The sequence below is a fragment of the Cyprinodon tularosa genome, unplaced genomic scaffold (genome assembly GCF_016077235.1).
Source record: "Cyprinodon tularosa strain WSP-4 unplaced genomic scaffold, ASM1607723v1 ctg692, whole genome shotgun sequence".
NCBI lineage: Eukaryota > Metazoa > Chordata > Actinopteri > Cyprinodontiformes > Cyprinodontidae > Cyprinodon > Cyprinodon tularosa.
The window spans coordinates 195,203-206,999 of NW_024039443.1; the positions used below are offsets into that span (position 1 = coordinate 195,203).

General features: G+C 41.7%; 1 protein-coding gene across 5 annotated transcripts in view; it reads left to right on the forward strand.

Annotated features, from left to right (window-relative positions):
• The window catches only part of rasgrp3 (RAS guanyl releasing protein 3 (calcium and DAG-regulated)), a 60,783-nt gene extending 49,659 nt beyond the window's left edge, over positions 1-11,124 (forward strand). For 3 of the 5 annotated variants that reach the window (XM_038268080.1, XM_038268081.1, XM_038268085.1), the window contains 5 exons: positions 844-991; positions 3,348-3,384; positions 3,568-3,717; positions 6,273-6,643; positions 10,671-11,124. In XM_038268080.1, the coding sequence (XP_038124008.1) occupies positions 844-991; positions 3,348-3,384; positions 3,568-3,717; positions 6,273-6,643; positions 10,671-10,679 (715 nt within the window). In that variant the 3' untranslated portion in view covers positions 10,680-11,124. Of the gene's footprint in view, positions 1-843; positions 992-3,347; positions 3,385-3,567; positions 3,718-6,272; positions 6,644-10,667 lie in introns of all 5 variants that reach the window. The other 2 variants (XM_038268084.1, XM_038268082.1) reach the window with 2 other exon arrangements.
• The last annotated feature ends 673 nt before the right edge of the window (positions 11,125-11,797 follow it).

Sequence of the window (11,797 nt, forward strand, 5' to 3'; positions counted from 1 at the left end):
GTTCAGAAAGATTATGAGCAGGTGCATGTCTCCAGGTGAATACTATCTATCGGTACCCAATGCACATGCAACCATGCACAAACAAACTCACACCATAGGAGATTTTAGAGAAGCGTAACAATTGTGGCACTGGGGCTGGCCTAACTGTCCATGCTGCACTCCAGCTAACCTCCACCTCACCTGCAATCAACTTCAACGGGTTTCACCTGTTTCCACCTGCTTATAAGCCCCGTTCTGATCAGCTACCGGTGCCAGATTGTCTCAAACCTATTCCTTTCTCCACCTACAGTTTATTAATCTCAGTGCTCCCCACCACTAGCTAGAACTGAAGAAGCCTCCTGGATGAGAGAAGAAACGTCTTCTAGAAAACATCACATCCAGTTACCTAGACTGAACTTTTCCAAGCTTGACCATGACCTGGATGTCTGTGAAGTTGTGGAGAAACTGAGATTCCAGGCAATTCTTGCAAGGAAGGCTTAAATGTATTGTTGGGTCTGCAGACAGAGAGAAAAAGCTCTGACTGGGGCAAGCTTAGTACATTTATACAGCAACTCCCAACACACACACATTCCCAGGTTAAACCAACCCACCCCTGAATATAAAGAACTTTCTTTCACATGAACATTTGGAGAAAAAAACTTCAGTTCATCAAGGAGATACATTCTTCTCTGGCTGGATAAACATTTTACAATAGTTTTTTTTTTTCTGTTCACGGCATGAGGGAGTCTTAAGCACCTTAAAGGGAATGTTAGCTATAATACACCCTTGTCTAGAGTGAGGAGGCAACTGCTCTCTATCACCCCTACCCGTTGTGACTTGTTTTCTCTTCTCTGTCTTCCTCAGGGATGGGTTAATCAGCAAGGATGAGATGATAGCTTATTTCCTTCGGGCCAACCCACTGCTTCAGTGTAAGATGGGACCAGGATTTATCCACAACTTCCAAGAGATGACCTATCTCAAACCGACCTTCTGTGAACACTGTGCTGGCTTTGTGGGTATTTCTACAATTACCTCATTAGATGTCTTAAAAAATGTTTAAAGTGGATTGATACCAAACATGCTGTGTGTATTAAAAGTCTATTTTTCCTTTTGGAATGACTATTTGCAAGAAACATAGCAGATGGTTTAGGAGTTTATAAAAAAGTGATTTAAAAAAAGGCTCAAGGTACAGAACAAGGGTTTAGATAGAAAGTAGTAATAAATTTGGGTAGGTCTATGCTTGATTTTTATTTGATCATATTATTGGAGTTTCTGAGGACAGAAGTGGACCCTAGAATGGAGAAATGGCTAAAGAATATAGTATATTACTTGTTACTGGAATGACGGTAAATCTGGGATCAGTTCCTTTTCAGTTGCTCTTCTGTGAGTCGCAGGTCATGTAAACTGATGGGACAGGGCAACAGAAGCACGTGAGAAGCTGCTTGAAGTCACAGGGAGGTTCTTATGCACATATGAAACATCAATTGTAGCAACCTCTCTCTCTGGGATTGCTCTATAGAACACAAGCCTGTCTGAAGACACTAAGATGAACATTGGAGGTACAGTAAATGGTAGAGGGCTAACAGGGCCCAAATTCTCACCAGAGTACAAGATTATTATCATTTGAAAACAGTACAGGGCTGCACCATCATGTCAGACAAACAATTCATGAGGCTTGAGGAGTGTTGCCCATGAAACCCTGCTGCCCATAAAGGGGATTTGCTGCAGTAGTGCCAGCTTCACCAGAAAGGCTCAGTGGAAGAATGGAATGAGGAAGAGGGAAAACAGAGCGAGAAAAACACCTAATCCTGCACCTCTTTTTTCAACTTCTTGCTGTCTGCCGTTAAGATACAGTCTATCTGAGAGATTCCAAAGAGCTGTTAGCTGAAAGCGATGGATGGATGGATGGATGGATGGATGGATGGATGGATGGATGGATGGATGATGGATGGATGAATGGATGGATGGATGGATGGATGGATGGATGGATGGATGGATGGATGATGGATGGATGGATGGATGGATGGATGGATGGATGGATAGATGGATGGATGATGGATGGATGGATGGATGGATGGATGGATGGAAGGATGGATGGATGGATAGATGGATGGATGATGGATGGATGGATGGATGGATGGATGGATGGATGGTTGGATGGATGGATGGATGGATGGATGGATGGATGGATGCTAGATGGATGGATGGAGAGATGGTCCAACAGACAGATGGATGGATGGATGATGGATGGCTGGTGGATAGACAGACGTATGAACAGATGGGTGGATGATGGATGGATGGATGGTTGGATGCTGAATGGATGGAAAGTTTGATGAATGGTTGATGGTTTGATTGATGATGGATAGACAGACAGATGGACAGATGGATGGACGATGGATGCATGATGGATGGACGGAGAGATGGACAAATAGACAGATATATGGATGCTGAATGGATGGATAGTTTGATGAATGATGGATGGATCATGGTTGGATGGATGATGGTTTGATTGATGATGGATAGACACACAGATGGATCGATGATGGATGGATGCTGGATAGATGGACGGATGGACTGACGGACAGATATTTGGATGGATGGATGATGGATGGATGCTAGATGGATGGACGGAGAGATAGACAGACAGAAAGATGGATGGATGGATGGATGGATGGATGGATGGATGGATGATGGACGGTTTGATGAATGAATGATGGATGGATGGATGATGGATGGATGCTAGATGGATGGATGTAGAGATAGACAGAAAGATGGATGGATGGATGGATAGATGGATGGATGGATGGATGGATGGATGGATGGATGGATGGATGGATGATGGACGGTTTGATGAATGAATGATGGATGGATGCTAGATGAATGGACAGAGAGATGGATGGATGATGGATGGATGGATGGATGGATGGATGGATGGATGGATGATGGACGGTTTGATGAATGAATGATGGATGGATGATGGATGGATGGAGAGATAGACAGACAGAAAGATGGATGGATGGATGGTTTGATGAATGAATGATGGATGGATGCTAGATGAATGGACAGAGAGATGGATGGATGATGGATAGAGAGATGAATACATAATAATTGTCCCAAAACTGTATATTGGTTAGTTTTTCAGATGGTGTTACAGAATTACATTTTTTTTTATCAGCATTTGCTCCCAGAATTTCTCTAAAAATGTTCTCTTCTCATGGCGGTGCTTTGTGTTCTCATGCCAACTGTGAGAAATTGGGTGTTATTTGGTGTCCCCTATTGGCTGTTTTGGCCACCATAGATTGCTGCACTTGAGTCGGTTTCTGGGCGTATTCTCTAACCTTCTCCTTTACTTTTGCTTCCGCCTGCAGCTATGGGGAATCATCAAACAAGGCTACAAGTGCAAAGGTACGTCAACCGCTTCATTCTCCAGGGGAAATTAGATAGAGGAGAAACAGAGGAAGTGAAATCAGCTGCTTTTCTTTTTACTCTTAACTACATGGTCACTGATTAACACTAGCATTGGTTTGCATTGGTGCTGCTTGAATACTTTAAGCAAGTCAGGGGATAATGAATGTGTTTGCTTTGCAGACTGCGGCGTTAACTGTCATAAGCAATGTCGGGAACTGTTGGTTCTGGCCTGCAGGAAGCAGACCCGCACGTGCTCACTAAGCAGTGATGCTCCAGCCAGGCTGACCCACAGCTCTTTGCCCAACAGCCCAACACTGCCCACATGTAAAGGTTGCTTTCACACACTGTTACTTATAACTTGTATTCTGGTGTTATGAATGTTTGCCTAAATCTGTTTTCAAATTATATTTTTTTTTTACTCTGTAGAATTGAAATATCCTCTTCTATAGATTCTTTACTATAGATACAAACAAAACTAATCCAGATATATAGTTGAAATATCATCTAAAAGTTAGAAGTTTTAATCTGCCTCTGAGCTGGACAACACATTTTAAAACATGGCTAACAGAAGAAAGTGTTGCTCTCTCCAACTGTTGGATTACATTTGCTGTGTTTTCATCTAATGCTACGTACGGACCGCAAGCAGCAGAGGCAGCAGAAGCACTAGTTTACATGCAAAGTCAATGGCTGACATGCATCAAGGCGCAGCAAAAAATCCCGCAGCGCATTTTGAGCAGCTGAAGCAGCGCCTCATGAGCGTCTGAGCATCTGGTGAGCTTCAGAAGCAGCAGCTGCTGGAGTTGGAAAAATTTTTGCTGCTGGACAGGACACATCAACCGATCAGAGAAGCTGATCTGGGAGCTGGCAGGGAGACAGATACTAGGGGTGTAAATAATAATCATTTTGTATCGATGCATCGATCCAACAGTCGACAATCCGATGCATCGATACGTGCGCAAGAGTATCGATTAATGTTTTTCTTTTCCTCCAGTCTATTTTCATCCTATTTGCTCACAAACATAATCCTCCCTCCCGTGCTGCGTTGCGCTATACTCTGTGGGTCTACATACGGCCGAGGCGGTGAGGAAGTGGGGGCGAGTTTAGTCCGACGACGGAGGGACATGAGGGCCAAAAAGAGCGGAGATCCAGCTGGAAAAAGGGGACCAGCGTTCTTGCGCACCTCGCTCTTCTAGCGGGTCAAACTTCATACGTTTTTTCCCGCCATTTCAGTAATAAAAACAAAACAAGCCGGCTTCCTGTCTGCGGCACTGAATTGCACTCATTGCACTGATTATCGAAAATAATCGAATCGTTGGGTCAGGAAAGCGATACTGAATCGAATCGCCATGATGGATGTGATTTACATCCTTAACAGACACAGTGCTGCTAATGCAGAGCGCTATTATCAATCCTCTGAAACAGTTTATTAATGACTTAATTAACTTAAAAGACCAAAATCTGCCACCAAAATATGTTCACTTTTATTATCCCAGTGCCTGCAGTTTGCAGTACAGACCTGAAAAACTTCAACATCTACTTCCAGTCACCACCAACAGTAGGGGAAAATCCCCAATAGGAGACCGGGCCTGAGGCAGCTGCTGCTGGGGATTCCCAGTGACAGTGCACCACGTATGTGGAGGTCTGAGCGGCTCAGACAGATAAATATTTGATGGCAGAATGGTAATTTGGATAAACTGACCATACAGACAATGATTTCAGGAGGACTTTCTCACTTAAAAATATATTCAAACTACTTTTTTACTCACTGATCACAGCAAATCTACTGTAGCTGCCATTGTTACAGGCAAAGAAAGGACATGGTAGCTCCGCCCAAAGCACATCAGACCCACTTTTCCCACCGCGCACCGAGAGCAGCGAAGATGCTTCAGCCACGCGTCAGAGCTAAACCTGTACAAGCATCAAAAATGAAGCACCATGCACATTTTTGATGCTCCTGCTGCAGTCTGAATGTGGCTTAAATTATCCTTATTAATGATCCTTATTTGAGCAAATTGTAAAATGTCTAAAGTAGGAAAGTGTAAATGAGTAATTTTTCCATCCACTGGAGCAAATCAAGCAGGAAAAGCAAAGTGAATGCTGTCCCATATCAACGTTACATTGTAGTTAACAGAAAGTAGAAGCAGAAAGCTAGCTTGGACCACAGATGGAGGAAGCTTTTAATGAATGTGTTGAAATTGAGAAAGATGTCTACCTTATTATTTTCTGCTAGTATTAGCAATGGTACACGCTATCCAGAGAGATTGAGAAGAAGCAAATGTGCAATATTTTAATTCACCTGCATTCACGTGAGGTAAAAGTTCACCATGTCAGAAATTATTTGACAAAGACGTTTCCATCTCTTTATTACATTTGCAATTTTCACTCTATGCAAAATGTCAAAATATCGAAATATTCCTGTTTCCATCAAGCTTAGAGCTGAGTCACTGTTAGTGTCCACCCTATGCTCATCTAGGAAGGTGAATCCTGTATAGTCAATGACTTTTGGTAAAATACTTTGAGATGATATGTGTTGTGAATTGATGCTATATAAATAAACTGAATTGAACTTTGTTGATCTGAAGTGGCAGTAAAGTCTGACAGCATGTAAGGGCAACATTCCCTGTCAATAAGAAGTAGATTATGTTGGTTTTATTCTATTCATCTTATTTTTTATTCATTTGGTAACCTAATAAGTTACTGTTTGGTTTTATTCTAGTAACATGTCCAATTTTGACCATCTCTGAGATTAACAATGTCTTTTGTTTGGTTAGTATACAGCATGCACAACAAATGGTTTGAGTATAATAACCTCCATATCTTTATTTTGATTCAGCATGCATTTTCCAAGAACTGAAACATTTTTCTGTCATGTTTCCCTCCTGCAGGTGAGGACGATGTGTTTGAGTTCCCCGCTGTCCCCTTTGCAGGTCAGCCTGCCGAGCCTCAGTCCATCACCCTAATGACAGGCTCAGCACAAAGAATATCTGTGTGCCTGCAGAGGGCCACCACCAACCAAGCCACACAGACTGAGCCGCTATGGCCTGAGCTTAGCTGGGGGTGTGCAGACAGTGGCTCACACACCTTCCCTAAGATGAAATACAGAACTCATAGAAAAGCATCTAAAAATGTAGGATTTGCCAGCTGGGAAAACCACAATGACAGACAGCAGCCTGGAGCTTCCCCACAGAGCAATGGAGACTATCATCAGAGGCCAGACATCTGTGGAAGACGGAACGGAGAAACCAATACTGTGAAGGTAATAGAACCAAAGGAGATTTTTAATTTTTTTTTATATTTTGCCAATATGGATCTGGGAACAGATGTTCCAGAGCTAGATTATAGCCTAACAGCTTTTGCTTTCACAGGATTATTATGACTGTTGCCATAAGGTAACACTTGACACTGGTAAATAAAACTATTTAAAATTATTTAGGGAGTAAAATCATGTACAAAGGACACAGAGACAGAAAGGAAGGTGAGAAAAAAAGGGAATAAAAACCACTGGGAGAGATAAAGCGATAGAGACGGAAAAGAATGTAAGAAATTAACTTCAAAAACGTTTAAAAAACAGTCCTTTGGACTTTGTTTCCAAGTTTGAAGATGTTTCGCTTTCCATCCAGGAAACTTTTAATTCAAAATGTCAGAAATAGAGTTGAGTTCGAGGCTTTATACCACAGCCCAACAAGGCCTTGTTTTTGTATAGAAAACATGCAACATGAAACGGACGAACAGGTCCACCGTTTTGGAATTGGGGTCATTTGGCCTCTTTGTTAGCCTGCAATGCCCCATACCCAGTGGTGGCTCCAGAAATCTTTCATAGGGGTGTCCAGACGGGGCCACTAAATATCTTGGGGTGGCACACTGAAACTAAAAACCGTAATTTCAGGCTTTGATTCTACTATTATGGTAAACCTGCCTGTAGAAATCATAAAGACTTAAGTAAAAACTCACTCATGTTTTGGTTTATTGTGGGATTTCTTTAATGTTACGACGCTGGCTGTGCATAATGGGATGAAATGCTAAACTGATGCTACTACCATTTACACTGGCGAGTGGGGTGTCCAGTGGGGCATTACCTCTTCTCTTCTCCCCAGCAGTAAGCTCTGATGTAGTGATGTCTTGGGAAATGATTGACATAAGGAGGAAGCTAATGTGAAGTCTGTTAAAATGATGGATGGGACTTATGGATAGGATTCATCCTTGGCTGTAGGTTATCGTGCATATGGTGAAAGAGCTAATTAATCGGTGCACACCATGGGATATTATGCAGTTGCTGTTTTCCCTTTCTAAATAAGTAATGGAAGAAAATTTGTAACCTTCAAATTAAGAGAAATAGGTTTTGTTGGTCCAATAAATGGTAAAATACATTTAATAGGTTTAACCAAAATTGGAAACATATTTGGTACCATGTGCCATAAAGCATACATAAGTATAAACAAAAATAGAATGTTTTAGGCACAGAATATATAAATATTTACTACTGGTTGTAATGCCAACATCCAAACGTAAGGATTCTGCACCAATAGGATTGGTAACTTGAAGTAACTGAGATGGAACTCAGACGTTGCAAGATCCTCCTAGCTCCATGACGGTGCTGAAAATAGCAAACAGATTAGCAAACAAAAAAGGAGTAAAACAAAGGTAAACGTCGGTAGGTGCTAAAGCTATCTAAATTCAGTTCCATTCAAACATTCTTTATCCAGGTTTTGTTGATGCCTCCATCTGAGTCTTCTGGTGTTTCTCACAAAATCAGTCAGGCTGAATGGTGTTAAATGTTCTGGAGAAATCAAAGATCATGATCCTCACAGAGCTGTCTGGCTTGTCTAAACGACAGTGGGTTTGTTGAAGCAGGTGTGTGATGGCATCATCAACTTCATCTCAATGGCCATAAGCAAACTGCAGGGGGTCCTGCTGGTTTGTTTGCTGAGGAGAACCAACAGAAGTCTCTCTATGACCTCTTTATGCCCAATATTGAAACATGGTCAGCGCTATGTTATTCCGGAGCTTGTTCGCCGTCTACAAAGCCTTATCCAATGCTGGTCGACACAGTTCACCTGTGAGTGTTCCTGAAAGACTGGCCGTGGTGCTGCGTGTTTTGGCTTTCGGGTGCAAACCAACAGACCGTCGCACAGAGATACAAAATAGCGTTCTGCAAGGTGTCTGGGATGGAGTCCGAGGTGTGCCAGGCATTGTGGACGGCACCACAGCGTTTCTGCCATTACGTACCAAACAAAAAATACGTCGTGTAGAGCAGTGTTTTTCAACCCTGGTCCTCAAGGCACACTACCCTGCAGGTTTTAGATGTTTCCCAGCTTTCACACACCTATTATCAATTGATAGCAGATTATCTGGCTTTGCTGAACTGCATCATCTAAACCAGGTGTGTTGAAGCTCAGAAACATCCAAAACATGCAGAGCAGTGTGCCTTGAGGACCAGGGTTGAAAAACACTGGTGTAGAGGACGCATGTAGAATTGACCAATCAGAGGCCTCCTTTTTCTCCTCCCTGCAACACTACCTGCGGCACTGTCTGCAGTTTCCCTACAATTTTGGGGAGGGCACCACAGTGTCTTTAGAATGGGGGTGGGGGTTTGGGAGGGGGGAGCATTTTAGTGTTAACTGCAACACTCACACAGACAACCTGGTTTCTGAGTATAAACCAGGCTTAAGGGGGCAGAGACTTAGAATCCCACAGAGCTGCTCTGAACAGACCTTCAGGACTCTGGCGCTGACACCATCAGGATCTGGAGCCTTATAATGATTTGGTGTTTCCAGATACCTCAAGTCAATGGCAGAGGAGAGAAATATGCTGAGCTTGTTCCTGAACTGAACCTGTTGAAGAATTGATTCAGTTCATTGGTTCTGTCCAGACTTCCATCTATCTGATCCTCCTTCTGCCTGAAGGCTGTGATCTTCTTCCTCCCTGACCACACATCTCTGATATTATTCTGTTGCAGCTTCTTTTCCAGCCTCTTCCTGTTGCCTCCTTGCTTTCTCTTATCTTGACCTTAAGTTACTTCTGTGTACTCCTTAATTCCTCATTTCCCTTCTTAAAGGCTTATTTCTTTCTTGTATAGGAGTCATTAAAATTTACACAAGACAGGTCCAAAGTTTTCTCTGGTTCAGCAGATATCAAACTTTTGGAACATTGGTGCAGCAGAGAGTGAGGACTGATTAAAATCACCAGTTATTGCCACAAATGCATATGGCATTGTGTCAGTAGCTTGGCAACAGAACTGATTATATGACATGCAGTATTGGCAACAGCAGATGGTGGAACACTGTTGAACTCTCTGGACAAATAATATGGCCGAAAACTGCCAACCATTCAACATCTGGGCCACAGTGATTAATCTTCACAGTAAACTGTCCTGGATGACGCCATCTTTTGTTCACTAACACTGCCAACCCACCTCCTTTGTACTTCCCAGTCTTTTATAAATCTCTGTCTGCTCGTGTATTCAGACAGAGAGATGCTGTTCTCTGAGATATGATCCTTCAGCCATGTTTCAGTAAAACATATGTTGCTGCATGGCCGATATTCTGGCTGGATCCTTGATAGGGCTTTGAGTTCTTTTTTTCTTATTTCTTAAAGATCTCACATTTCCCACGAATATTGGAAGATATGCCTTAAGTTTCTTGTTCCTCCCTCGTCTCCTTGCTCCTGCTATGAATCCCCGGGGCCTCCTTTTCAACTTAGCTTGTACTAGTGGAAGTTGTTGATGTATTATTTCAGCTTTAAATATGTTAACTATTTGTTCCAGGATGTAAAAAATCTACTTACTATAGTTGCTGTGGTTATGCATCATAAGAAGTATCCAAAAAGGAAAGGGGTTCAGTAAAAAACCTTCCGCTTTCACAAGATTTAACACCAGAAGCAAAGAGCAACCCCAAAAAAGAAACTGTTCCACAAACGATGAAACTGAAGGGAAAAAAGCTCTCTGATACTATTAAAATAGTATATCAGGGTCAAGCCAGCAGAGCTACTACAACATGAAGCCAAATTAAGCAGCGCAGTTCAAGAATTTTGTTGAAATGTTCAAAATATACTTCAGACTTCCATTTGCTGTAGATGTACAATACAAAAGAGTGTCCTGTATCTAAAAGGCAAAACATACTGATATTACAAAGGTACAACCTTGTTGTTGGCTTAAAGAGCTCTCTGACCTTATGGGTAAATCGGGCTGGTAGATCTACATGGTATAACAACTGACCCAGATTATGTGTATAAATGCAAACAATTAATCAAATGTTAATATTTCTTTCTTCTTTTGTTCCCTCAAGGACAGCTGACTTGGCCACAGAGGTAAAGGTCAGAACCAGAGGAACACAGGGACCAGGCGGCTCGTCTCACTGGGAAGAACTTTAGGCTGCTTCAAATCCCCATTCAGTGACTGGAAGTTTTCTCACCTTTTCTAAAACCACCACAGGCAGACAGCTGCTTTCAGGGACAAGCTTGGTGCGAATCGTTTGACTTCATGACACTGAGAAATCATTAGACTGAGGATGGCTCCTGAAAAGACACTGAGTGATGAATCACAAATGAAACAAGTGCTAAAAATGGAAAGTACACAATACGCTTTGGGCACAGTAGATTGGTCCTTTGGCCAGAAACCCCCTGAAAAGGATTTTTTTTTTTGCTGAAGGAATAGAAAAGAAGCAAGATGAATCTGAGCAAATGTATTTAATGTGTTTATGTGGAGCTGCAAATAAAGGGAAAATATTCTTGTTGTTATAATTATTTTTGCTCTTATTAATCTTAATCATTTGTTCATTCCTTTCAGTCTAGATCATTCTTAGTCCACTTAGTCTATTCAATAAGATTTAGAGGAATATTGTATTGCAAATAACTCAATTTTGTTGAGATTCAATCAAATTGAGAGGATTGTAAAGCGCAATAATTACAAAAAACACAAAAACATATTAAATGATCCATGGGAATCATGGGGAAATGATTGTTGCATGAAAGTCTGGATTTGCAATCATACTCAGTAAAAGTATTAATTTACATAACAGAAGAATCAGACTTCATTGGTGCTGCTTCCTAACTATAAAGGTTAATTTCACAGAACTGTGACTGACTTGGTGTTACAGTGCATTGAATTGTTTGGTGTTTCCTTCATTATTATAAGCAATGTACATCGTTTAAAAAAATATGAAAAGACTGGAAGAATGTCTGAAAAGGTAAAAGTTAATGAAACAATAAGCATGAAGGATCACTATGACCATGGTAAGTCTTGCAGCCAATGCCACCCCTAACCAGTCATTTCCCAGTCCCGTGGCAACCTCTAACAGTTTATTTGTTGTTGCTCCCATGTAATTGTCCACCTCTGAGAAAAGACAGTTTCTCACTAAACAAGAGGGCGGCAGCAGTGATACTATCAAGTGGAATGTCTTAATTTAATGTTTTA